The 27,721-nt window shown below is 43.8% G+C and overlaps 1 protein-coding gene across 4 annotated transcripts; it reads right to left on the bottom strand.

The window, feature by feature from the left end:
* Positions 1-1,047: 1,047 nt before the first annotated feature.
* Positions 1,048-27,291, bottom strand: SAP130 (Sin3A associated protein 130). Of its 4 annotated transcripts, none has more exons than XM_077930098.1 (21): positions 27,145-27,291; positions 23,758-23,875; positions 23,379-23,614; positions 21,884-22,042; positions 21,539-21,650; positions 20,530-20,654; positions 19,719-19,843; positions 18,833-18,983; positions 18,186-18,276; positions 17,397-17,501; positions 16,774-16,915; positions 15,817-15,935; positions 14,242-14,544; positions 13,401-13,575; positions 11,977-12,081; positions 9,943-10,301; positions 8,688-8,933; positions 8,234-8,359; positions 7,455-7,558; positions 2,920-3,033; positions 1,048-1,950 (listed from the first exon to the last, which is right to left on the bottom strand). In XM_077930098.1, the coding sequence occupies exons 2-21, from the start codon at positions 23,867-23,869 to the stop codon at positions 1,792-1,794; spliced, it is 3,168 nt and encodes a 1,055-aa protein (XP_077786224.1). In that variant the 5' UTR covers positions 23,870-23,875; positions 27,145-27,291; the 3' UTR covers positions 1,048-1,791. The 4 variants fall into 4 exon arrangements, with proteins under 4 accessions (XP_077786224.1, XP_077786225.1, XP_028586498.2 ...); XM_077930099.1 differs by having other exon boundaries at positions 7,455-7,555; positions 8,688-8,936; XM_028730665.2 differs by having other exon boundaries at positions 8,688-8,936.
* Between the last annotated feature and the right edge of the window lie 430 nt (positions 27,292-27,721).

Here is a 27,721-nt window from a genome sequence, read left to right on the forward strand (position 1 = left end):
ACCCATGCCACATTCCATTGGAAATGCCCTATTACTGGGTAATGCAAGCCCAGGAGGACATTCTTGATACCATTAGTATGGAGCAGTCATGATAGGCTGGAAATGGACATGGTGGTGCCATGTTAAGAGAAGCAGAGAAAGGAGTTGACAGTGCCCAAGAGGCTGACCAGCTGCAGCTCCCCTCCCCCAAAGTCATCAAACCATGGAGGTGGCTTTGCTCAGCACTCCTGGAAAGGTGTAAAAAAGGTGTGCTTGGCAATGCTCCAGTGCAATGAGCTTGTGAACCATCCCTGGTATAAGTTGCCTTTCTTTGTACAGGCATGCTACTCCTCCAGGGTCCACCAACTGTTGTGGCTACCCTCCCACTGACTGCCTAGCCAGGCCCCTCCCCCCAGATTTTGGAGCACCACTGTCCTGATCTCCAGAAACATCCCCTTGCCCCCACTGCTACTATTTGGATATGGGCTTCAAGGGAAACTGAAGAAGTTGGGGAGCTTGTAGTCAAGGGGCAATCTACACTTGAGTGAACCTCCCCCTGGCCTGCCTTATCTTTGCACTAGCAGGCTTGCTCTGACCTACTGGCCTTTGCTAATGGTAGCTCCTCTCATTCTGCCTTAGTATGGGTGGGTGCTCTATTGGGTGCCTGGCCAGCAGTGTGCATGGTGGGTGATATTGTACCTGCTGGGAGCTGCATCTAGACTGGCTGCTCCGAGTGGGATTGCTATGTGTGTGCGTTTGCACTCCTCCCACCGCAGTTGTTTTCTTTTGGCTGGCAGTGGCCCCTTCCACTGAATGAAATTTGTACGTGCTGGATTTTGCCAGTGTTATATCCTATATGGATATATGGTACTAAGAGAACTGATAGCAGCTTATTACAGAAATAGCAAATATGGATGAAAATATGTTTAACCTAGATTGCTAAAAGTGTAATTGTTGTCCATACCAATCTGTTCTTTTTAAATGTCCTGAACGAAAGCAGCTACTTCCCTATAGTGCTTATCTGGCTTTTCTTTGCTGGGATCTGTAGCACAGAATTAGATGCACCTGTTATTATACAAAATCCTCCAAATCCTTTATTCATGTTTCCAGGATGTCATATAGCACAAATTGTATGTAACACAATGAAGAGCATCACACCAGCTACAGGAAGTACTGTGCTGTATGAGAGTACTTTGAAAACAATATCCCAGAGCACCAACATGGGCACACGCACACACTCCACAACACTACAAATCACTTTGAAATGTATTTTTTTAAAAATAGACAGCTAGAGACTTCAGAACCACTTAAGATTCTAAATGTAGCAGAACCACCAGTGCAAGTGGCACTGGGTTTATGAAGGCTGCTCTAGCCACTGCAAGATCTTAAGGAGCAAAAAACTGAGTTGGCTACGTGGAAGTAGTGTCATCTCCAAACAGTTTCAAGATAGATGGTTCTTGAGGTCTGCTGCAGAATCCATTGTACAAACCTGTGGAGTTATCTCTAAAACTGTAGGATGGAAGGGCGAGGACTGTCTATCACGTTTGCATCAATGGTTCCAATTAATAGGCACTGGCACATCAAGAGGGCTAAACAAAATGTGACTGTGAAGAGTTTAAACAGGGACAAGCCTGAGAAAAATCTTTGTTCCTTTGATAGATCAATAATCATCCCTTAAGGTCATTGGGCTCCAACGTATCCATCCATCGTCCTTCTTACTCAGATGTAGCTCTCTAAAACAAACCCCCAATTAAAAGAGCCTTAACACTGTTCTGTACAACCTTTGTTTCCAGAGTCTTTATACCTCTGGCTCTAGACTTTTTCTTTTCTCTTCAATTTGGATACTTTCTTGACAGTTCCATTCTTATTGAGAAGCTTCAGAACACGCTCTTTGTGATCCAAGACCTTTAGCATGGATTCTCGAGCCTCATTTATTTGATCCATTACGAGCTTACATCTCTGCATATTCCCCTGAAACACAACACAGGACTGATATTAAACAGCTGAATGCCTCATAGGCACACAAGTAATCTTTAAACAACCACATTGAAATGTCAGAGAGTACATGACCTAAAGAATTTTAAAACAAACGAAACAGCCGTTTAGGAACAGATGAACAAGTATGTTTCCACTTTCTGCTAATAATAATCTGGGAAATTAGAATCTCTACATCAAATGTATTATGTAAGACATTTGCATTTCAAGACACATAGTAATAATGGTGAACTTTCAAGGCGAAAGCAACCTCATTTGGACACAATGTTAAACTTAGTGCTGCTTGAATGAGGCTTGTGTGCTCTCCCACTCCCCTTTCCACTTCTTGCATAGCGGCAAAGAGGAGAGTCATGTCCAAACCTGGATCAACAGTTATTTTTAATTATGGTTTAGGGAAACAAGCCAATTTCAAACCATGGTTGATTAAGTTGGCTTGTTTCCCTAACCATAATTAATATTAATCATAATTTAGAATTTGAATGGAATAATAAATTGCAGTTAATTAAAAATGGGTATCTTCCTTATGGCTGCCACAAAGAGGATGGAGGTTTCTGTGAGTAATGGAATAGTTCTTCTTCTTCTCTCTCTCTCCCCCCGTGTGTCTGTGTCCCCTCACTTTTAGAAATTTTATATTATGCTCAGGCTTTGAATGATACACGGAACCATGGAACCTGTGAATATCTATTTTCTATTTGTTGTATTGTTTAAATACATCCCAAATTATTCATTTTTTAACATAACCATATGTGTGGTTGTTTTTAATAGGTTACTATTTTGAGTGGCTATACTAAAATACTGTCTGGTTTGTTTAGTCTGCTTCATTTCCTACTTCCCTCTTTTAACAGTTCTTTGTTTCACGTTTAAAAAACATGTCCCACCATTTAAATTAAGAAAAAATATCAATTGCAAATCACCAAACTGAAGGAGTGAACAATAAGCCTTTACCTGTATCAGTTCATTTATTCGATGCAAATCATCATCAGTTGCTGCCTTTTTCTTGGGAATGATCCCTTCTTGCAGGGAGGTGAGTCGTTCATACACATCGTGCTCCAGGTTGGTCTATAAAATATTAGAATTTGGCAAGAACACCTAACATTTTCACACTGTTTCATATCAAGGGCTGCATAAGCTATAAAAAATCCATCTGCTCATACAACTGCTTTCAAAAGATTCAGTACTATTTTTCACTGCTGACAGAACAGTGCTCCTCTTCTTAAGGTTACAATGTCTTTATTGCAACTGCAGTAGGATGCTCTCTGAAATATGCTTCAAAATGAAGCAGGGCTGTCCCACTTCAGAATGAGGAAACATGGATCCTAGTCTATGCTTCTTACAGTGCAGTACAACAGTAACTCCCTATATACAAGTAACTGTCATCCAATGCCTGTGAAAGATATGCTTTGAGGTTCTAGTCCTCTTACCATCACCTCTTATACTTAGATCAAAACCTCGTTTCACACACCATCAGCAGCCCAGCACTCCTAAATTACATACACAATGTAATGTCACATTTCCATAGTATTCCTCATGGCCTTGGGAGCTTGGCGCTAGAATACAAAGCACCTACATCACCCCCACCTGAAATAGAAGCATCCAGGAATGTGGAACAGTGCTGCCTCCTCCAGTCAGCAGCACACTCCCAGACACTTCTTCAGATCTGTGCACAAGAGGGAGGGATTTGCCAGTTTTGAGCATCTGTATAAAATGCATCAGTTCTTACGCCTGAATCAAGCCCTCCATTCATACCTGATATACATATATTCAACTGCAACCTACAACATATCCCTCAATCATGAAGGGAATCCAATTCCAATAGTCTTATCAATCTGGTGGTAATTTTTAAAAATAATATAAATGATATGTGTGTGTGTGTGTGTGTGTGTGTGGTGTGTGTGTGTGTGTGTGTGTGTGTATATATATATATATTTGCTTTCGTAGATTTTCACGGGTACAGGAATGCAGGTTTTGGTGTCCTCGGGTGTCTTCCCGTGTAAAAGTTGGGGTGTCTAGGCGACGTTTCGACGAGGTCTCACTCGTCATCTTCAGGCTGGTGCTTTCGGCTTCTTGTTACTGGAACAGAGCAGGATCTCAGTGTTTGAGTTCCTATAAATACTGTGGAGGAGGTGTGGTGTGTAGCCTCCAATGTTCTGGGCAGAGAGGAAGTTCCCAGGCTAGTGTGCCTTTTCTTCTTTTGTTCCTTAATTGCTTGAGGGATATCTTGAGTGATTTCTTGAGTGGTATCCTGAGTACCACTTAGGTGGGTCATTAGGTGTGGATTAGTTGCTAAAGCCTTTGTGTCTTGACCTCTTGAACTTTGTGAAGAGTTTTTCTGAGAAGTTTTTTGTGCTCTGGCTTGGCTTCGTGTATAGGGGCGAGCTGTGGCTTTGTGGCCTGTGCCAGCCAGATCTGTGTAGGGATTGCAGGGGGGTGCAGCATCCGGAGGTGCCACCATGGTTTGGCTACTGGATGGTGTCTGTAATTTATCTGTGGAGAGGGTCTGGGTTTGTGTCTGGTGTGGTTGATTGGTGATGGCGTTCTGTGTGCCTCTGGATCTGGTGTCAGTTTTTGTGGGGAGGGCTAATTTCCAGATGTCTGGCAAGCGGGATGTGTCGTCACGCTTGTTCATGTTGTGAGGGTGTTTCTCTATCTCGATGGCTTCCATGATTATTCTCTTGTGGTGATGTTCCATGTTAGAGAGCAATTTGGAATCTGCAAAATTAATTTCGTGTCCTGTTTCTTTCATGTGTTGGAAAAGAGAGGAAGTTTTTTCTTCTTTTTTGACGGCATTCTTGTGTTCTGCGATACGTGCATTTATTCGTCTGTTTGTTTGTCCAATGTACGTGGCTGGGCAGACTTTGCAGGGTATTTCATAGACCCCTTGGTTTTCCAACTGGATTTTATCCTTGGGGTTTCTGAGGATGTTGGCTATTTTTTGGTTGGCGCAAAAGGCTGTTTTGATATTGTGTTTATGGAGGATTTTGCTAATTTTATCTGTAGTGCCCTTGATATAAGGAAGGAGGGCCATGCCATTGTTTTCTTCTGTGTCTTGGTTTTTGGGGGGTGTTTCTTTTTGGATTAGCTTCGTGACCCTGTTTTGCTGGTATCCATTGGCAATTAACACATTTGAGAGATTCTGTAACTCAGTTGTCAAGTGGTCTTTGTCAGCCAGGCGTTTGGTTCTGGAGATGAGAGTCTTGGCTACGGAGTTTATTTGTGCAGGGTGGTGGTGTGATTGTGCATGTAAGTAGCGGTTGGTGTGTGTTTTTTTCCGGTAGATAGTGTGTCCTAGGGAGCCATCAGGTTTTTTGTAGATTAGGACGTCAAGGAAGGGAAGTTGGTTGTTGGCTTCTATTTCCATAGTGAATTGTATTTTGGGGTGTAGGCTGTTGAGATGTGTGAGGAAGCTGTCCAGTTTTTCCTTTCCGTGTGGCCAAATTACAAAGGTGTCGTCAACATATCTGAGCCAAAGTTTGGGTTTGTGTTCTGACTTGTCTAAAGCATTGGTTTCAAAGTGTTCCATGTACAGGTTTGCGATGACCGGTGAGAGGGGTGATCCCATAGGTGCTCCTTCTATCTGTTTGTATCTTTGTCCATTGTGGATGAAGTACGTGTTGGTTAGGCAGTGGTTGGTCAGGTCCAAGATGTATTCGGGGGGATTGTATTTGTTTTGAATGGCTGTCAAGGCTTCATTAATGGGCACTTGTGTGAAGAGAGATACAACATCGAAGCTCACAAGTAGGTCATTGGGATGTAGGTTTTGCTTCTTTATTGTTTCTATGAACTGGAAGGAGTTTGGAACGTGTGAAGAGATGGATTCTGCATAGGGCTGAAGTTGCTTGGCGAGAAATTTAGCGAGATTTTGTAGAGGTGAGCCTATGGAGCTGACTATTGGTCTGAGTGGTGTTCCTTCTTTGTGTATCTTGGGGAGGCCGTAGAGTTTGGGGCATCTGGATGATTTTTCTCTGGGGATGATTCTTAGCTGGATTTCTTCACTGATAGGAGAGGCTTTTATTTTTTATCTACCGGAAAAAAAACACACACCAACCGCTACTTACATGCACAATCACACCACCACCCTGCACAAATAAACTCCGTAGCCAAGACTCTCATCTCCAGAACCAAACGCCTGGCTGACAAAGACCACTTGACAACTGAGTTACAGAATCTCTCAAATGTGTTAATTGCCAATGGATACCAGCAAAACAGGGTCACGAAGCTAATCCAAAAAGAAACACCCCCCAAAAACCAAGACACAGAAGAAAACAATGGCATGGCCCTCCTTCCTTATATCAAGGGCACTACAGATAAAATTAGCAAAATCCTCCATAAACACAATATCAAAACAGCCTTTTGCGCCAACCAAAAAATAGCCAACATCCTCAGAAACCCCAAGGATAAAATCCAGTTGGAAAACCAAGGGGTCTATGAAATACCCTGCAAAGTCTGCCCAGCCACGTACATTGGACAAACAAACAGACGAATAAATGCACGTATCGCAGAACACAAGAATGCCGTCAAAAAAGAAGAAAAAACTTCCTCTCTTTTCCAACACATGAAAGAAACAGGACACGAAATTAATTTTGCAGATTCCAAATTGCTCTCTAACATGGAACATCACCACAAGAGAATAATCATGGAAGCCATCGAGATAGAGAAACACCCTCACAACATGAACAAGCGTGACGACACATCCCGCTTGCCAGACATCTGGAAATTAGCCCTCCCCACAAAAACTGACACCAGATCCAGAGGCACACAGAACGCCATCACCAATCAACCACACCAGACACAAACCCAGACCCTCTCCACAGATAAATTACAGACACCATCCAGTAGCCAAACCATGGTGGCACCTCCGGATGCTGCACCCCCCTGCAATCCCTACACAGATCTGGCTGGCACAGGCCACAAAGCCACAGCTCGCCCCTATACACGAAGCCAAGCCAGAGCACAAAAAACTTCTCAGAAAAACTCTTCACAAAGTTCAAGAGGTCAAGACACAAAGGCTTTAGCAACTAATCCACACCTAATGACCCACCTAAGTGGTACTCAGGATACCACTCAAGAAATCACTCAAGATATCCCTCAAGCAATTAAGGAACAAAAGAAGAAAAGGCACACTAGCCTGGGAACTTCCTCTCTGCCCAGAACATTGGAGGCTACACACCACACCTCCTCCACAGTATTTATAGGAACTCAAACACTGAGATCCTGCTCTGTTCCAGTAACAAGAAGCCGAAAGCACCAGCCTGAAGATGACGAGTGAGACCTCGTCGAAACGTCGCCTAGACACCCCAACTTTTACACGGGAAGACACCCGAGGACACCAAAACCTGCATATATATATATATATATATATATATATATATATATATATATATAGATTTGTATCACCTTTCAGAAAGCTTCCTGGGCTAAGGCTTTTCTTGGAGGAATCTCTTCCTCATTTTATATGAAACTATCCCAATTCCCCCACTTACCAGCTGTAATAGCTGTGCTGCGCAAAGGTGGACCTTCCACCCCTGCGCACGGCAGGATACACCTTTCTGATTAGCGATCTCTTGCAGCATAGCCTTCTTCTCTTCTAGAACAAGAGTCAAATATGAGACACAAGCAAATAATGAGTTTTTAAAAGGTGAAATGTACCTTATTCCTTGAGCTACAAAAATACTAAGTTTAATGCAGCAGTCATTTGTGTACCTGGTATGTGAAACCTGACCACAGATGTTGGTAGAATGCAGGAACAGGTATCCAGGGTCAGATGCGCAATAATGCAACAGCCAAATTTTGTGATCTGAACAGGGGTGGAGTGGGGCTTGCTTTGAATCTTTGTATCAAGTGTTGGTAAACTTAGTTTATCTAATAGCCAGGGACTATATATGTAGAAACCCGAAAGTCAAATTCAATAAATACATAATGCAAAGTAAGGAAGTCTCCTTGCACCCACTTTTCTTGCATAATTCATTTTGCTAATCAGACACACAGAGAGCAAGCAAGTATACATGGACTATTTCCTGTCAGCTGAGGTTCTCTATTACCTTATGTATAACTAAACCTCAGTAACAATAGGAAAACTGATATGTATTAGCACTGCCTCTGCAGTACAAATATTACAGTGGCTTTAGATGGTGGATATGTTTCTAGGCAATTCGCTGCACATCCTATATCAGAGGTTAAATGTTTGCAAGTAGACACCTGTCTAATATTGTAACACATCTGTTCACTGACCCATGCAAAATGTAATGACAGGAAGACATACCTTTCACTCTGACATCACTATACCGCTGAAAGTGATGATAGGCAGCTTTCCATGGGTTGCGATAGTGGCGAAGCAATGTTATGGGTGGCCGAGGACGTACAGGCACATACCTCACACCTTCTTCATCTAAAGCAAGATTGAGAAAAATAACTAAAGCCTCTTTTAAGGTGCTTGCGTTTTGAGCTAGGAAAGAAAATGTGATCCCACTATAGGGCCGGCATACTTTGAATTAGAGATTAATTCAGCTCCAACAGCTCTCCCCCCGCACTCCAATAATCATCTGCCATGAAAAACTGATCTTTGCGGGGGATGGACGGACCCAAAGTTAATCATTTTTAGCTCAAATTCCTTTTCTAGTGGCAATCTTACATTTTGGGTGGATGGGTATTACTTGGAGAAGATGACAACCAACCAACCAACCAACCAACCATTTAATGTATTTATTTCCATTCACCTATATATTCTTTTGGTGGTGACTTGCGCTTCTCTGCTTTTACCAGCAAGCTTTTGGTAGTGGATTTCTCATCATCAGTGCTATTAGTCTCCATCATATCCCCTTCCTCTGTAGAGATTATGTGCTGCTGCTTTCGTGGTTTTTTCCTTGGAGAGGCACCAGGTGGCAAGTCACTTGAGGGCACTGAAAGGTTGTTGGCCAGCAGTGTAAGAGATGGGGAAACAGTATTTGTAGTCAGTGGAGGAACTGCTGAAAGAGAAGACAGGAAGGGACATGTTTTAAGAGACTGACAGGTAAAACAAAGGCAGCTTTAAAGCCAACACCCTTGTCGTCCAAAGACTGCAATGCTAGAGACCAGATGCTAACTCCCAGTGCAGTGCCTTTGTAAGAGGAGAACATTATGTTTTTCTAGAGTCCCTCCTCTCAAGGATCTTAGAGCTTTTATATATACTTTTCCCCTGATTTTCTTTTGAATGGTTTGGCCTTACGTCATGAATAAGAGTGAGCAGAGCTAAGCAAACAAAGTCTTTTGTTTCAATCCTCCCTGATCTCTTTTTTTCTGGGATTATGGTTACTATGACAGCATTTGGGCTCTTTCAGTTCCCAATAAAGCTGTGAGGCACCTTTAGTGCAATCGATTGGCAGTTTGTGTTTGACATGCAAACTACTACGGCAAAAGTAACTTTCAGGAAATTCCTTAACAAATTGAATTTAAGAGTGAAAGCCTTGAACAGAGACTATAAGGCTGCACAACTGTTCTCTTAGTGTTTACTACAGAGAAGAATTAAGCACTAATGTTTGATCTCTCCACAAACTTTAATAGCAAGTATACAGTGGTACCTCTGGTTATGAACGCTTCTGGTTACGAACTCCGCTAACCCGAAAGTAGCTGCTCCTGGTTGCGAACTTTGCCCCAGGAAATTGTGCAGCAGGAACCCCATTAGTGAAAGTGCGCCTCAGGATAAGAATGGTTTCCGCTTAAGAATGGACCTCCGGAATGAATTAAGTTCATAACCAGAGGTACCACTGTATCCTTTTATTTCTACCTGCCATTTTATAACTATGCAACTCTTGTAGCTTTCAGTGACATGCTAGCTATGGCCCTGCTCTTAATAAACTCTGAACCTCATTACTAAAATCAAACAAAATATAATTTAAAATGAAGCTGCTAACAATCTTTCTAATTATTATCTGCTGTGGAGCTTTTGTACCTACTTTGAGCATCTCATTTGTGATTGCTTAAGCAGAAATCTACCTGAGACTGGCCGCATTATATCCATGGGTTCCACTTCCTCTTTTATTTTTATCTCTGGCACAACGGGGCCCAATACTGTAGAGAGGACGCCACCCATGGCTGGTGGAGGTGGAGGAGCTGCCACAATTGTGGCTGAAGTCGGTGCAGCAGCAGGAACAGTTCCTGGAATGGTTGACAGGGCAGCTGTGGGCTGCGAAGGTGGACTAGCTGCTGTGATGATGGTTGGAATGGCAGCTGGTGGCTGCTGGGAAGTGGGGACTGCAATTGGAGGTTGTTCATTGCTCTGAATGGATACTGCCTCCACAGATACAGTCACTGGAGTGGCCATAGATACATGGATTTCTGGTTTTGGCTTGGCACTAGATGAAAGAAAACAAAACAAAAAAAGGAAAAAGTTAGCAGGTTCACTTATTCAGTGTGACGCGGCAGCTAAAAAAGCCAATGCAATTCTGGGCTGCACCAATAGGAGTATAGCATCTAGATCAAGGGAAGTAATAGTGCCACTGTATTCTGCTCTGGTCAGACCTCACCTGGAGTACTGTGTCCAGTTCTGGGCACCACAGTTCAAGAAGGACACTGACAAACTGGAACGTGTCCAGAGGAGGGCAACCAAAATGGTCAAAGGCCTGGAAACAATGCCTTATGAGGAACGGCTAAGGGAGCTGGGCATGTTTAGCCTGGAGAAGAGGAGGTTAAGGGGTGATATGATAGCCATGTTCAAATATATAAAAGGATGTCATATAGAGGAGGGAGAAAGGTTGTTTTCTGCTGCTCCAGAGAAGCGGACATGGAGCAATGGATCCAAACTACAAGAAAGAAGATTCCACCTAAACATTAGGAAGAACTTCCTGACAGTAAGAGCTGTTCGACAGTGGAATTTGCTGCCAAGGAGTGTGGTGGAGTCTCCGTCTTTGGAGGTCTTTAAGCAGAGGCTTGACAATCATATGTCAGGAGTGCTCTGATGGTGTTTCCTGCTTGGCAGGGGGTTGGACTCGGTGGCCCTTGTGGTCTCTTCCAACTCTATGATTCTATGATTCTAAGATCCTACTACCATAACTGTATAGAAATGCAGAGCCTCTGAAAGATTAATTTTGTTCTGGTTTTTTTATTCCTTTCCAGTTTTCTAGAAACATATCTTACAATATGGCAACATCACATAAGTAGATGGAAGTCTGGGTTTCCAGAATCTAAGTAGTATAAGCCCACCAGAAATGGTGAGATACAGTCACCAAGTTTAATGCCTTTTCTTCAGAATCTTGACAATACCATGTAAAAACATCAGAAAGCAACAAGGTTAGGGTTCCAGTGCTATATCAAAAAATGAGGTCCAAAATGAAAGAGGTTTTAGCATTATGCCTGAATCAGAACCTTTGATTTGTTTCTCCCAAAGAAATCACATTCAGGAAACCAAAAACATTGGCTTCCTGGACATGTTTTTTTTAAATGCAGAAAGGAACCAGGAGTGCTGGTTTGGACAGAGCTTGACAGTAAGCCAGTCAAATTTACATGCTAAAAACCATCAAGCTAAGAATACATTTTAACACAGATGATCCCCAGTACACTGGACCCCATTTTGGACAACACATTTTTGTCTGATCCACTAAGCCGCCTGCTCTGTTTTTTTGTTTTCCCACTCAAAGAAGGGGAGAGAAAAACGGGGAATGCTAAAACTGTAGGCATCATATGGCTCATTGGCAAGACTATCTTGCCTAACTATGGCTATGCACAGGCTTATATCTGAACATGGCCAATATGTGCATATTGTAGTGATCTGAGAAAAAGTAATTCAATACTCTTAAAACAGTTCCCTATTTTATGTTCCCCAGGTCCTAATCTGCTTGCACAGCTCAGTGATCATCACTGAATATTTCACTGAACTCCCATTTACCCAGAAGTATGCATGCACCAGCTGTCTCCACGGAGCTTATTATTTTGCAATGGGTAAGAACAGCCAGCATCTCTTTCACCTTTTTTGCCAAGTTAGAATTACAATACTTTGAATGCTTTACATATCTTTTTATTATGAGATCTTACCCAGCTGGTCTTGGCGATCCAGATGCACTCCTCATAGAGCTTTCCACTCGAGTGCCAGATACCTCAGATGGCTGCGGAGGGATGAGGCTTTTCCTAACCGCCAACCTGCAAAATAGCCATGAATATAGTAGTTTCTGAAAAGCAAAACTATTACAATAGTTACCAAGGGTGCTTAATTTAAAAGCGGTGTACTATTATTCTCTTCTGCTGTATTTATCCTATATAGGCTCCAGCTGGGGAGGGCTGATTAGAATTGTTCGCTCCAGCAGATTAATGGAATCCAAAAGATTCCTGAATGCGCAGGGAAATTTTCCAAACAGAACAGCTGCCTCTCCTGTCAAGACCCTAGTCTTGCTGTGGAAAAGCAAGATGGCATAGGCCACTGACTAATTGCACCTAGGGGCCCTCTCCAGTCCTGGTTTCCCAAGAGGCTTTGGGCAATGAAACATGTCGGAAGATGGCTAGAGCATAGATTACTTAAGATGTAAAGCGGGTTTGACCAAACACAGGTGACAGAGCTCTTTCCTTGTAGGTGGTTACGAAACTACAGCTGGTGCAGAAAGCTGCTGGACAGCCTGGGTCATGTAACACTAATTCCTAAGGTTCCGCACTGGCTGCTTGTGAGTTACTGAGCCTGATTCAAAGTTCTGCTATTAGAATATAAAGCCCTAAACGACCTGGTACCTAGTTATCTAAAAGAACAGCTCTCCCTATGTTGTCCAACTTGTGCCTTGAAGTCAGCACTGAGGCCCTGCTTATGGTCACACACACATAAAATGCTAGGAGGCTGCTGACATGAGACAAGGCATTTTCTGTAGTGCTCCCTGCACCGTTGACTCCAGACTATGAAAATTACTTCCTGAAGAAATACAGTTGCCCCCTACAGTGGCTAGTTTTAAGAAATTGCCTGGTCCCTGTGTTGAAGTGTTTTTACTCTTCTATTTTACTGATCTGTTTCTCTGTTTTCAGTTTTGAATTTTTTAAAAAATACACACATCTCTGTTTTCATAAGCTGCTTTGAGCTACATACTGGAGGTAAGGCAGGGTATAAGTCTTCACTAATAAATACACATTCCATGAGTTCTCACATTTTTTATTGATTATGTCATAATGCTCAGCATACATAAGACGATTGATGAACAGAATGCTACGAGGTTGTATCCAATAATATTGTACTGTCGGTGCAAGGACTTTCATCTGTGCAATGAGACTTCTCCCTCTCCCACCCCTGCACACCTGGCCCAAATCTCCTACAGAGGACTGGAGAACCCACAGAAGACATTGGGGGGTGCGGAGGGAGAGGAAATCCCATCGTGCAGGCACAAATCCTTGCACCAACAGGATGTTTTTATTAGAAACAGCACTATTTCTTGTACAGTGGCAAGGAGGTTGCACATTATCAAAGCAACTGCAATTTTACTCACCCATCTGTAGTGGGTTTCTTCCGGAGAATGCTTGGGCGAGGGGATGAACCCTGGGCTGGTGTACTAGAACTGGCATTCTGACTATGGGTTTGTACCACTGTAGTTGAAGCTGGAGCAGTGTTGAATGTATTGCTGATTGGATTGGCCATAATAGTGGCTCCATCTGCCAAGACCACTGATGGAAGGAACAAAAAGGTTATAGGGAGGTAGCAGACAAAAGCAAGAGAAATTTAACCAGAAGCTGTTTCTCTTAAAATAAGAAGTCAGAATGTTGTTCCATTCTATGCTTGCTCAACAAATGCCAAATTTAAGGAGACAGCCATCCAAATCATGCTTCAGAACCACTGAACTCAATAGACTTAAGTCAATATTTTTCATTGCTCTACTAAGAGTATAACCAAAATTGGATAGCAGGCTTAGTGTTTTAAAACTATCTGATGCTCAGTTCTACAAATGTTAACTCAAGGTGTTCAATGGGGCTCTCTCAAAAATGTATACACAGGATTAAAACTCTAATTAGCCATAGCTTAAGAAAACCACCCACAAACTTGATCATATATTTTTGCTAGGAGATAGGGAACAGCAGATACTGGTAAACAAAATAAAATGTTTAAGTGACTCTAGCAGTGTGTTTGAGTCAGAAACAGAAATGGCAGTTGTCCACGTTAGTGACAGCCCAAACCTATGGATTTTTAATCATAAACCCCACCAAGCTCAACAGAACTTCTAAGTAGGTGTTCACAGTAGTATTACAGCCATAATTACATGATTAAAAAGCAAACCCCAAGAGGAATAGTTATGGACAATTTTGCTTGCAACACAAGCATTCTTGGCTAGTTACCTGATGTCTTGGTTTCAGTTTGTGGCTGTTGAGCACCCATTGGTGCAGTCTGAAGACCCTGTGTGCCAATTGGGGCAGCTGGATGTAGCCCTTGGGTTCCAATTGGCGCAGACTGTATTCCTTGTGCACTGATGGGTGCTGGTTGTATACCCTGTGCACCAATTGGCGCAGACTGGATGCCCTGAATATGACGGGCATGAGATGCATCCACTGTCATCAGCTGCATGGGATTAAGATGAACTGTGGAGGCCACTCCTACTCCAGTCTGAGCTGCTATGGCAGAATTTGGCGCCTGAGCTGAAACTGGAAATACCAAACAATAGACTTAATTACTTCCACACAAAACAGCCAATTTATTATCTTGTGTTGCCAAGCAGCATTGTTAGATTTTGTATTTAAATACTTGTAGTTTATGCACACATCTGTGGTCCTGCTGAAGAGGCCAACAGATTAAATAAGATTCATAAGCCAGCCCTTCCAGCATTACGTTTATACAGCAGCAACAGTGGCTGCATAATGCTAAAGCTGAATTATAATAATCCTCATGAGCACTGTTGAGGTTATATATGCAAAGAAAAAGATCTATTCCAATACTCCAAAGAAAACATATGGCCCTTTCACAGCTAGGGTCTAGCTATAACAAGTTTTCTGATTAGCTGAAGTAATTTAGAAGTGGTTATTACTGGATATTCCAATAGTTTGGAATAGAGCAGCTGAACGCTGTAAACGTGGAGCTCATGTAATACAATGGCTGAGAACACAAAGCAGAGACTAGCCAGTTAAACTTTCACCTCAATTGCCAAGCTATTAGAAGTTATTTCACATTGTCAATCGTGGTTTGGAGAGCTTGCACAAACCAAAATTTGCCAGTTTAGAATTAAAAGCAAACCCCCATTTCCAAAAACAACAGGACATCCAAGAGAAGGGTGGAAGAGGACGGTCAGGAGGATTTTTGTTATTGTTTGTAGCAGTAGCCATTGTAATACAAATCACAAGAAACAAACAAGTCAATTTGAGAGTAATTACAAAATACCAATTTTTCAGAACGACAAAGCACCAAAACTTAAAAACTGCAGAATTCCCCAAATCATTTAGATTAAAAATTCCCCTTGGCAGTCACTATGTTTGGGGTCAAAAAAACAGACCCTATGTGGTAGCCACCAAAGTAGTTCTGTTGGAACAAAGAGCTCTAGCTGTGCAATGGAATTTCCTCTCCTTCTCGGCCCCCTGTGCACCCCCCAATTTTTCTGGGGATTCCCCCAATTCTCCTGAGCAGATTTGGGGAGGGCATGGGGAAGAGGAGAGGGAGAGAAAAACCCATTGCGAAGCCAGAAGTCTTTAGCAAAATGATTAACATCCTTTGCTGATCTGGTTCATCATTATCTTGACTTGAGCAAGCTTTGCAGAGAGGATTTTTTAATTATTTAAATATTAAATTTGCCAGATAACCTTTGCTTGTTTCCCAAAGTACTTTGGAACCCCACTTTAAACTTAAAAAAGAAAAGTTGATGCAGAAAGCTCATTTATGTAGCTGCTCTAAAACTCTTCTGTAAATCAAACTTTGAGATTCCTTACCAGGATATTGGCGTATAGTGGATACAGAGCTGGTAATTGGTGTGTAAGTGTGGGCAGCCAAAGGGTAAGGAGGTGGATATGTTGGTAAGAAGTACTGGAATTGAACAGGTACTGACTGTCTAGAGGAATGAAGATGAATTAAATGTTAGACACAACAGTATAATTGTAGCCTTCAAATGAACTGTAGCAGTGATTGTTAATTAACCTTTGTTGCAATGCAATCAACTGTTCTAGTCTGCTAGTTTCTTTGTGGGCCATCACATTTACCTACTTGGCAGGACACCCAAAAAGCTTCCAAATTCCAACCCTCTTTCTATACCCTGACAATGTTGAACAGTATAATTCACAATAAAGAGTAAACGGAAGAAGTGAAGTGAAAGGGTTTCTACATTTGCACATACTTCATGCCACTATGTAGTCTGTTTGTAGAACATGTATACACCTGACACTATTTCCACTTCCTAACAATGCAGCTCCTTTCCCTTCATGTACAGCTGCCCTGAAATGAAGGAGTCAAATTTGACATGCAGCTTATTTGCTCCTCAGGAACCTGACAATTCCCTGAATCCACACTCTTTTAAACAAACTGTAGAATTTGAAGCGCACTGTCCATAACTCAGAACTGGAAGAATATATTGCAGCTTGGTTACCTAGATGCCTTTTCAGCCAGATTGGTTCAAATCAATCCAAAATCACAAGCCCTTCTTTCATCAGAAATATGCAAAGCCTTAGCTGGTGCAATCCTATGCACATCTATTCAGAAACTAATCTCACCAAGTTCAATTGGGCTTACTCTCAGATACGTGTGTGCATAGGATTAGCTTTGGATACTTAAGTTAACTGAGAGATCAAAACACATTTCATTATATTTTTGCAGATGTCCTCACATATAACATACATGCAATATAACCAGGACGATTAAGTACCTATCCTATGTGAGTAAATTCATTCAGTTACCTGTTATCATTTCTAGCTTCCATGGCAACTGGGTTTGGAGATGCCCGGTGCCCAGATATAGGAATGAGATTACTCCTCTCTGCAGTGTAATCAGACTGGATGCGAGGGGAAGTGTGCGTAATTTGCTGTGGGACTACTTTAGCTGTACAGTGAAAAAAGACATCCCAGTTATTCACAAAGTAAACTGTAGTAGATTCATACTAGGAAACAGATACTGATTGTTCCTTTGCTGGAGCAAGATGCACTCCCAACCTCCATTCAATTGGTGGGTAGTAGGAGCATGGCTTGCTCAAGGAGGGGAACCTGCTTCTCCTGCCCAGCACTACTGTTTGAAGCCACCCAGTGCGGCTACTTTTCACCTTTAACAAGACGGGTGGAAAGGAGCAGCGCAGGTAGGGTTGCAAAGCACAGGGCTGACAACACCCATTGTGCTGTAGTTCTCAAGCTTGGAAACCCCACACAAGGGGTTTCAGCAGCTAGGTGGGACCAGACACCTGTCAAAGTTGCCCTGTGGGAAGCAAAGAAGTTTCCTCACCCCTGATGTACCTAGTCCATTCTGTCCCCAGCAGAAAATAAAATGATAGATCAAAGGACAATGAAGCTCAGAACTAATGCTCTCTTACCGACGGGGATGTTTGAGGTGGTCACAGCCGTTGCATGGGAGGAGTGTGAGGGCATAGTCACTGTGACAATTGTACTTGTAGGTGCTTGAGTGTGGGATACAGAACCTGAAAGGAAGAAAGGTGCACACGCAATTAAACATTCTTCAGAGTCTGTGCCTTTGACAGAAAATGTATATAAAAAAATATGGAAACTTCTATGCTGGGAAACAGCTAGACCCCAAGCCTGCTCTTTCAGTAACTGGGGTAGTGTTTTCCATGTGTGCCTAGCCTCCAAATTCACATGTTAAAATCATACACTAATTTTATTGTGCCACTCAATAATTATGAGAGATAAAGGGCTTTTTTTTAGCTGGATAAAGGTAAAGGTACCCCTGACCAATAAGTCCAGTCGCGGATGACTCTGGGGTTGTGGCGCTAATCTCGCTCTATAGGCCAAGGGAGCCGGCGTCTGTCCGCAGATAGCTTCCGAGTCATGTAGCCAGCATGACTAAGCCGCTTCTGGTGAACCAGAGCAGCACATGGAAACGCCGTTTACCTTCCCGCTGGAGTGTTACCTATTTATCTACTTGCACTTGACATGCTTTCGAACTGCAAGGTGGGCAGGAGCTGGGACTGAACAACAGGAGCTCACTCAGTAGCGGGGATTCGAACCGCCAACCTTCTGATCGGCAAGCCCTAGGCTCTGTGGTTTAGACCACAGAACCACCCGCGTCCTTTAGCAGGATACTTCAACCCTAATAACTGGCTTTTGTATTTGTACATAAGAAATGCTGAGCTGTAGATACTCACCAGCTGTAGTTGCCGAAGGAATGGTATTGGTTGCTAAAATAGGGGCCACGGTTGCTGCTGCCACTGGAGCACCAGTACTAAATATTGTTTTCTGCAGGGGGGGGAAAAGTTGTCTGTCAAGAAACCATGATTGGCATATTTCGGCATCTTGGAACAGAGACGGCACTTCCCCCGATCTGATGCTTTACAGAGGAGCTGGAGTAGATGGGCTCCCATTGTTGGTCTAAGTGACCAGCTCACGAGAGTCCACAAGCTACCTAGACTATCAGCCACAGCACAGCGGGATGCCATGATCCAACAGGGCTTTTTAAGCCTCTTACAGCAACACCAGAGGACTGAGCAAAAGAAAGATGCTAGGTATATCAAACACCAAGTAGAAAAGCAGCAGCCTAGAAGAGGAAAGGAAGGCTAGACTTGCTTGCAGATTAAAGAAAGAAAGGAGGCAGACTGTGTTCCCAAAAGGAAAGAAGCTCCAGACTTAGGAATGGAGGATTGTGGGTTGGAAGTTTCCCTCCCCCTGTCCAGGCCAACAATATGTTTCATGCCATGTCATTAAACCTCATTCAACTACCTTATAAAACCATATGGTAAAACTCAGACAACAACAACATGGAAGAAACTGCGCTGATCGTGCTTATAATGTTTACCTGAGCCATGGTGTGAAGCTGCTGTTTCTGTGTTCCTATGGCTGGATGGGACGGCAGGGTAATTCTGGTTGCTGTATCCCGTGGCTGTGCAGGGCGCTGAATACTGATAGGTGCAGAAGGTGGGTGCTGCTGAATTGACAGTGTTGGCCGGCTGGAAAAGACAATCTAAGGTTCTTTTTCTGAAAGCACTTAACAGTCTGTCGACTCATTTTATGAAGAGATACCACAATGGGGCTTAGAATGGCTTCTTCATTGTGCATTACATGAATTAATGCACCAACAGCATTTCTTCTGGACAGTTCAATCAATGCTGTTTCACATTATATGGCCACCATGTGAAAGAGTGCTTAGCTGCATAGCAAGATGCTGCACACAGAATGGCTCCTTTCATGGAGCAGCTGCCTAGGGAGGCCGTTTGAAGCAGCTCCCATTAGATGGCCATATTGTGTAAAGTGGCCCTCAGTTAAATCACCGAATGTACCTTTGTTTATTTAAGAAAGCAATCCCAAGAACCAGTGTGGTGTAGTGGTTAAGAGCGGTAGTCTCGTAATCTGGGGAACCGGGTTCGCGTCTCCGTTCCTCCACATGCATCTGCTGGGTGACCTTGGGCTAGTCACACTTCTCTGAAGTCTCTCAGCCCCACTCACCTCACAGAGTGTTTGTTGTGGGGGAGGAAGGGAAAGGAGAATGTTAGCCGCTTTGAGACTCCTTAAAGGGAGTGAAAGGCGGGATATCAAATCCAAACTCTTCTTCTTCTTCTTCTTCTTCAAGAAAGTTTCTTTCTAGTTTCTTCAAGAAACTAGGGAGTAAGCTCCACTGAGCACAGAGTGACTCACTTCCAAATAAACGTATCTATGATTATACTGTTAGTGGGTGTAGTGGTTACCTGAGGGTAGCTTCTGTGGCATGTGTTGTCGTTGTTGTAATAACAGGTGATTGGGCCCTCGTGGCCGACACTGTTGCTACAACAGCAGGAGGGATGGTACTTGAAGTTGTCACAGGAGGCCGGGACTGTGGTAGGTAAGGAAATGTATTACATTAGGGCTTTCAACCAATAATTAAAAAAATTATTAACTGCCTAAAATGTAAAGAAATTACACATAGCAAAACTTTGTAAAAATGGACCTCTGAGTCTCCTAAGGGTCAGATAATTTGATTGCCAGACACATTTTTCTCCCTTAGCAATATGTAGATTTTTGTAAACATATAGAAAAACTGTTGGCAACCTTACAAACTAGGAACTATTTTACATATAAACAGAGCTTGGCATGGTAGGCTCCACAACTGTGCTTGCACCACACTGAGCTCCCTGCTGCCTTGCTTATCCCCCTTGGTAACTGGCAGTGAAGTGCAGCACTGGGAAGTCAGGAAAGCAATGCAGCCCCACCTGTGCCAGCCACTACTGCACACAAATGGAGCTAAAAGCCAACCAACCATTAACAGCAGGGCTTCAAACAAAATGGAAAGCTCTTTAACTGGGGGAGTTAATCTGAAGTTCACTCTTTGGATAATATTATTAGTTTGCTCCCTTTACAGGTTCTTTAAATCTTGGCCTGCAATGCTGAAGAATTTGAGTCACAAGAACCAGTTGTCAGATTTCACAGTTCATTTAACTATGGAAGTGGTTTCCCGCTTAAGAAAAGCCCAAAAGAATCTGAAAGCAACAACAACAATCATACTGCACAATTGTCACCTGCCTGGATAGGTTGATGAATGATGTGCTGAACTGCTGGTTGAGCTGTCGCTGCGTTTGGCAACTGTGAAGCTGGCCTCAGGACAGTTGTCACTTTAGAACTGGACATCACAGCAGCAGCTGCGGCACCTGAGGAAAATCCCATGTAAAACTGAGACAACCCCTAAGACCTTCCACTTTTCAAAAAGTGTAAGAGCGGCCACAACTCTTTATACATGACACAAAGAATTAAGAGTGCTATTAGTAGTGCTGGCTAAACAAAGCAATTTGCATAAAAGAAAGAAAAAGTGGTAACATCAACCAGGGTTGTATAGCTGCAATATCCCTCAGCTGCATAAACCATTGAGAGAATAGGCTATGGAGCTGTACGCTCCCTCCTCCCTTCAGATGCATGAAGTTTCTCCAGCTGGCTTAAACTGCAGATTATTTTACAGGGGTATTGAATTGAGCCTAATCTCTTGAACAGGACTTGAAGCCGATTTGTTAACCCTGGTATATAAAGAATCTGGTTCATCTGAACTGCAGTTGACACCAGTATTAATGTTAACTGCAGTTAGGGATGGTGGATTTGCCCAGAATGTATCCGGCATGTGATCCACAGCATATCCTAAACAAGGGGCACCCAACATGGTGTCCTCCAAATGTTGCTGGACTACAACTCCCATCAACCCTGCCCACTGGTTGAGCTGTTGGCCTTGCTGGCTATGGATGATGAGATTTGTAGTCAACAATGTCTGAAGGACACCACACTGGCTACTCCTGTCCTAAAACATATGGTGTGGGGTGGTTTATTTTAAAAAAAAGGATCAGCACACCATATTCTACTGTAACCCTAATTATACCCTACACTTTCCCAAGACCAAGAAGCTAAAAATAGTTATTTTAGATTGCAGCCATTATCTTTATAGCTACTCTACCAAGGTATTGATGCATGCATTAACCACAATATAAACATTGTCCAGAATAAGTTTATTAACATAATACTTTCTTGGGATGATTGATTATGTAAGTACCTCGTGGTAAGTGAGACGCTCCAATGTGTAATGGTGGTCCAGGAGCACTACTTCGGATTATTGACATCTGAACATTGGTTGTCATGATATGGTGCACATTGCTGGGATGTCCCTGCAGACAGTAACAGATTGTGTGTGGGGAAATCGTCTAGATGTAATGTACAAGAAATGCTTCATATACAACCACACACTACAGTTAAGCCGTTTGAAAGTACAGGTTAGATATGAATTTTTATGGTAGGAGATGCAAACCAAGGCTGTGGCTACTGTGGTTCACAGTGCTTCGTTTGCTTTCCATGACTTTAAACAAACAAAAAAGTTACTTTAGAAGAAGAAAATGATTACCTGTTGTCCACTGATTGTTGCTACGGGAATAGCAGAGGCCTGTGGGATGCTGCTCTCCATTGTTACAGTAACTTGCCCTGGGACTTTGGTGGGGCAGGAGAGAGGAGAGGGGGGAGCTGGTGCAATAGGGCGGCTAGGGATGGTAGGCTTCAGGGGAGGCTGCAAAGAACATAAAGATACAACTACTGGTTCTTAGAAATTTGTGGCAACAGAACAGATAAAAACAACGCAAGTATGCCCTCTTACCCTGAGGGGGAAAGAAAACCTGCAACGAACTTACTGGTAGCCACAGTCTAATTAAATTATTTTGAATTTCTCTATACACATTATTCCTCAGAAGAGAATCATATGAAAAAAATGAATCTTTGTGCAATAATATTGCTTTCTTAAGATCAAGTAACTAGTACAAAAAGCTTTAATCTTGGAGACAGCTACTGGGAGTTAGCACACAAATAATTATACAGACAGACATACCCCATCAACCAATTTCCTTGAAACTTTTTGTAATCCTGATCACTCCCCCTTAACAAAAATTAAGTTTGGTGTTTGAAAATATGCAACTCCCTACTGGTTGCGCTGGAACAGACACAGTCAATGCTCAAAACCTGTGGGGCTGTATTTTCTCTAAGCCAAAGTGTTTAGGATTAAGATTACCAATGATTATCATTTCATTGCTGGCCTCAGTGTACGGGGAAGATGATGCAAGGGACAAGATGCCTCTTTCCAATTAGCTACTGTGAACCTCTTCTTCCTCCTCCTCCAACAGTTCTTATTCATGCATGGCAAAGAGAAGCCTTCAGCAACTGGTACCCTCCAGATGTTTCGTACCACAACTTCCATTAGCCCCAGCCAGCACAACTGACAATTAGAATGCTCTTGCAAGGGCATGACCAGTGTACCCAGCACTTTTCAGGAAGAATTTAGTGGCATGTTTAAGAGATGGGCAGCAGGATATTTCGACTGAGTTTTTCATAGGTTCACAGAGTTGAAAAGGACCTGAAAACATCACATAGACCCCCTGCTAATGCAGAAAATTAGCTGCTATAGCATAACTGTTAGCTCACCAGCCTCTGCTTTAAAACATCTAACAAGGAGGGCCCACCATCTTCTGAGGCACAGTTTGTACCTATGGGGAGCATTTCCTTGTAATTTCAACCTATTGGTTGAAGTCCTACCCCCCCCCCCCCGGCATAACAGAAAACATATTTGCTCCATCACTGTGAACATCAATATGTACTAGTCCAGTCCCTTGTCAGACTGCCTTCAATGGTAAAGGTTTCAGTAGATTTTTTTTTTAGAAAGCACTAAATAACAGTATTCAACCTTCTCTGTCCCAGGGAATCAAAGGCAGTTGCAATATAGAAACAAGTACATGCTAAAATGAAGAGAAAGTTGCGCTTAAACTTAAATCTAGCCTGAGCTAACTTTGCCATTGCATTAAATTAGTGCTATTAAATACCCCTATTCCATACTTGAAAAGCAATGCTCTCATTACCTTCATAAGACCTTCAGAAAAAGAAAGTGGCACTGCTGGAGCTAAATGTGCTGGAGGAGCTGCTACTGTAACTGGCACACCAGATTGTACCGTATGGTGCTGAGTCAACATTTGCACCTGCGGATATGGCCGGACTACCACTGTTTCCTGCTTCTCTTCACGGGACTGCAGAGAGCCACCAGGGACCACATGATCTCTGGGAGCAACTTCCATTTCTCGACTGGGTTCATCACTCACTAAACAGAAAAATGTATGAAATTTTAGAAAGAAAACAGGACTAGAAACAGGCAAGGCACAGAAATGCTGTCTTTGATTTCTATGGAACTTACTTCCAAAAAAGCATACTGAAGTCTTAGTAGAAATCCTGTAGTTGCCTTACCTGTAGTTGTTGGGTTAATCAATCCAGTAGATCCACTGGTAGAGATCGGAGGAGGAGCTGGTCCTAGATTTGCAGGAGGGGGTCCTGAACGGGAAAACTGCTGAGAACTCATTTCCACCTATGGAACACAAAGAATTACAAATAATTCATACATCTACATTACTGAAGCCCTTGTTACTGAGGAATCCCAGCAAATTCAGTTAGGTTACATATGTTTGCACAGAGTAGCTAGTGACAAATGATATGCAAGCTCTCCATCTGGTTAAAATCCAAAATACAAACAGTTCAACCAAGTTCAATAACTTAATAAACAAATGTTGGTGCGTTAATATACTGAAATATAAAAATAGTAACACAGGTTCAAGTGACAACCACCACGTGCAAATAATAAAGTAGCAATACATAGGCCTGGCACAAATCCAATGTTTACAGTGCCAACTTATGTTTGCTCAGAAATAAGTCCCACTGTGTTCAATGAATCTTACTTCCAGAAATGTGTACAGAGGATATTAACCTTTCAATATTTTGACGTTAGGACTTCTCTACTAACTATCTGAAAAAAACCCAGGGCTATAATTAACTTATGAAATTAAGACTCAATATTAGCATTAGTAATATCGGTAAGTAACAGTTGCTATGCAAACATCTGTGTCAGATACCTATATCAAAGTATTTTAATCATGTACTGAACATCAATTAAACATGCCATCAACTACACAAAACAAATACAGTTTAAAGATTATAGACAGATTGAGGTTGAATCCTGACAAGACAGAAGTACTGTTTTGGGGGGACAGGAGGCGGGCAGGTGTGGAGGATTCCCTGGTCCTGAATGGGGTAACTGTGCACCTGAAGGACCAGGTGCGCAGCCTGGGAGTCATTTTGGACTCACAGCTGTCCATGGAGGCACAGGTCAAATCTGGGTCCAGGGCAGCTGTTTACCAGCTCCATCTGGTACGTAGGCTGAGACCCTACCTGCCTGCGGACTGTCTCGCCAGAGTGGTGCATGCTCTGGTTATCTCCCGCTTGGACTACTGCAATGCACTCTACGTTGGGCTACCTTTGAAGGTGACTCGGAAACTACAACTAATCCAGAATGCGGCAGCGAGACTGGTGACTGGGGGCGGCCGCCGAGACCATATAACACCGGTCTTGAAAGACCTACATTGGCTCCCAGTACGTTTCCGAGCACAATTCAAAGTGTTGGTGCTGACCTTTAAAGCCCTAAACGGCCTCGGTCCAGTATACCTGAAGGAGCGTCTCCACCCCCATCATTCTGCCCGGACGCTGAGGTCCAGCGCCGAGGGCCTTCTGGCGGTTCCCTCATTGCAAGAAGCAAAGCTACAGGGAACCAGGCAGAGGGCCTTTTCGGTAGTGGCGCCCGCCCTGTGGCAGATGTCAAAGCGATAAACAACTACCTGACATTCAGAAGACATCTTAAGGCAGCCCTGTTCAGGGAAGTTTTTAACGTGTGATATTTTACTGTATTTTTGGTTTCTATGGAAGCCGCCCAGAGTGGCTGGGGAGGCCCAGCCAGATGGGCGGGGTATAAATAAATAAATTATTATTATTATTATTATTATTATTATTATTATTATTAACCAGGGCAGAAATGCTTTAAATAAATGAAATGATAGATGTAATTATCTTGTACTTTGTAAATGGCTATAATTCTCTATACTCTTTCCTCATGCAGTTCCAAAGGAGGTGAGGCTGGTATTAAATACTAAATCTATATTGAAAGATTGCACATGTACACATGACAGTAAAGGTAATGATGAGCAACACAGCTGTCACACACAGGTACCCAAATGCAATCAGAAAGACTCAGCTAATTCTGTGCAACAGCTGAGCAAGCTACATAGAAACACTGAAGTGACTATAAATGTAAAACCAGACCATTGATCTAATTATATCACCATTGTTTACTTTACTGTCTAGTTTCCAAGATCTCAAGCAGAGGGCTTCCAAACAACTCAAAAGTTCTACACAAACTACTATATACTGTTGTTGACAGCAGCCATGCAGAAACCAGAGGAAGCGTACAACTACGCAGAACAATACAACTACACTGAACAGTTAAGCATCTGCTGTGCACACTTACCAGAGAGAAAGCCCCACTTAACAAAGAACTTATTCCCGAATAAGCAAATCTTGGGCTGCATAATAGAGTGTTAGGCGTTGGATCCTGACATCAGTACAGTAATCACATAAACCAGTTCTGAACTCCAGCTCCCATCAGTGACAGCTGAAATGGCCAATTAGCAGGAGTGATGGGAGATAAAGTCAAACTGCACCTGGATGGTAGCAAGCTAGGGAAGATTAAATCCGTCTTCACATCCTTCAAGATCATAACTTCTACATCACCATCAACTCCAAAACCACTTTATGACACCGCAATACAAACATAAATTCAACTTTCATGTGTTTGTCTCCCTCTTTTAACATCAATTGCAGGCAACACCTACAGTATCTCAATTACCTGCTTGGCAGCAGAACGCAGCTAGCATGAAGTCATCCGGGGTAATGACTGCACGTGCACAGTGCGAGATCTAGGGGAATCTAGGAGCAGCGCCTTATTCGGGGATGCTCTCTTTCCTCCTTGTTCTGGGAAACAACCCTGATACCTCGCCCACCCCACACCCCCGGCCCTAAACTACGCTGGTCGTGGAAGGGCCACTGCGATCAATACGATTATAACAGCGCCGCTTGCAACAGCTGGGCCGGCTCACCCGCCCGCAAACTCGCCGCTTCCAACTTTTGGCTTCCGAGACAGGCGCGATCGGGCCGAGTTTAGTGCGGAATCTTGACGGGAGAAGCCAACACTCAGCAGCGGAGACGCCGCAGCGCGCAGCACAAGGCGGCAAAGGGAGCAGCGCCCGTCGCCGGTCAGGGGCGGCTCCCGAGGCCCCTCCCCTTTCGCTCGCTTCGGGCGGAGCTCTCCTCTCGGCATAAGCTCCGCCCACTAGAGCATGCGCGAAGCCCGCCCCCCTCTGCGGGCAGCCAATGGGAACACCTCACTTCCCCATGGCGAGCCAGCCCAGCATAGAAGGCAGCACAACCTGCCAACCAATGGGAAAGCCCGCACAGGCTACGCCTGACTACCAATGGGAACACAGGTAATGGCTAATCAGGAGTAGCCAGGGCCCGCCTCCCTACCCTCCCTGATCACTATGTGAAACAGACGCGCAGGGCCAGGGACCCGGATGTTCAGCGAGAATAAAAAGGCTGCGGCGGCCGCCGCGAACGCCCCAAGCAGCCGCCGTGAGTGAGGAGGACTCGGGTGCGCAGCTCGAGTAACTCTCGGCGGGGCTTGGCCAGAGGGAGCGGCGCCTCTCCCTGGCGCCCCGAGCCCAGAACGAGCCCTCCCCTCGCCCGCCGAGTTACCTGCAGCCGAGGGGGCGGCGGAGCCTCTCGGAGCAGCCTCCGGAGCCGCCTCTTTCGCCGACGCTGAGGGGGCTCAGTCGGGAGTGTTGCTTCCGCTGCCGCAGCAAAGCATCCCCTCCCCCCTTTCGATTGATTGGGTCTCGCCTAGTCCTGCCCACAGCGGTGATAATTTCTCCTCGCTATGTGCGTCGATTGGCTGAGGCGGCGCTTGCGCAGAGGCTCCTGGGGGCTGTAGTTCGAGAACTCAGCGTCGCTCATAGATAACGCCGCGAGAGGTTGGGGGAAGCGAGAGGGCCCCGATTGGCCGCCTGAAAGGAGGCGGGACGGTCGTTTAGCTGCCTCCGCCTACCAAGATTAGGATTGGTCGGCTTTCTTCGGAGCGCTTTAGTAAATGGCTTCTAGATGGAGAACGGGACGGTCCGCTGCTTGGTGAGATGGCGGGAAACCGACCTGGGAGCTGTCAGTTCCTTTCCCCGCTCCCACTTCCGAACCCAAGCTAAGAAAACAAAAAGCGGAGCTGCCCTGAAGCCGCATTGCTCCCGCTCTGCCTTACATTTACCTGCCTGACCCTTAATAA

This window comes from Podarcis muralis, chromosome 6, assembly GCF_964188315.1.
Source record: "Podarcis muralis chromosome 6, rPodMur119.hap1.1, whole genome shotgun sequence".
Classification (NCBI taxonomy): domain Eukaryota; kingdom Metazoa; phylum Chordata; class Lepidosauria; order Squamata; family Lacertidae; genus Podarcis; species Podarcis muralis.

Coding starts and splice junctions, on each gene's coding strand:
- SAP130 (XM_028730665.2), bottom strand. CDS start 23,869: ATGAGTTCTCAGCAGTTTTCCCGTTCAGGACCCCCTCCTGCAAATCTA. Junction 17,502..18,185: donor TCCTTCGGCAACTACAGCTG/GTGAGTATCTAC, acceptor TCTTCCTTTCAG/GTTCTGTATCCCACACTCAA. Junction 14,545..15,816: donor CACTATACGCCAATATCCTG/GTAAGGAATCTC, acceptor TGGTATTTCCAG/TTTCAGCTCAGGCGCCAAAT.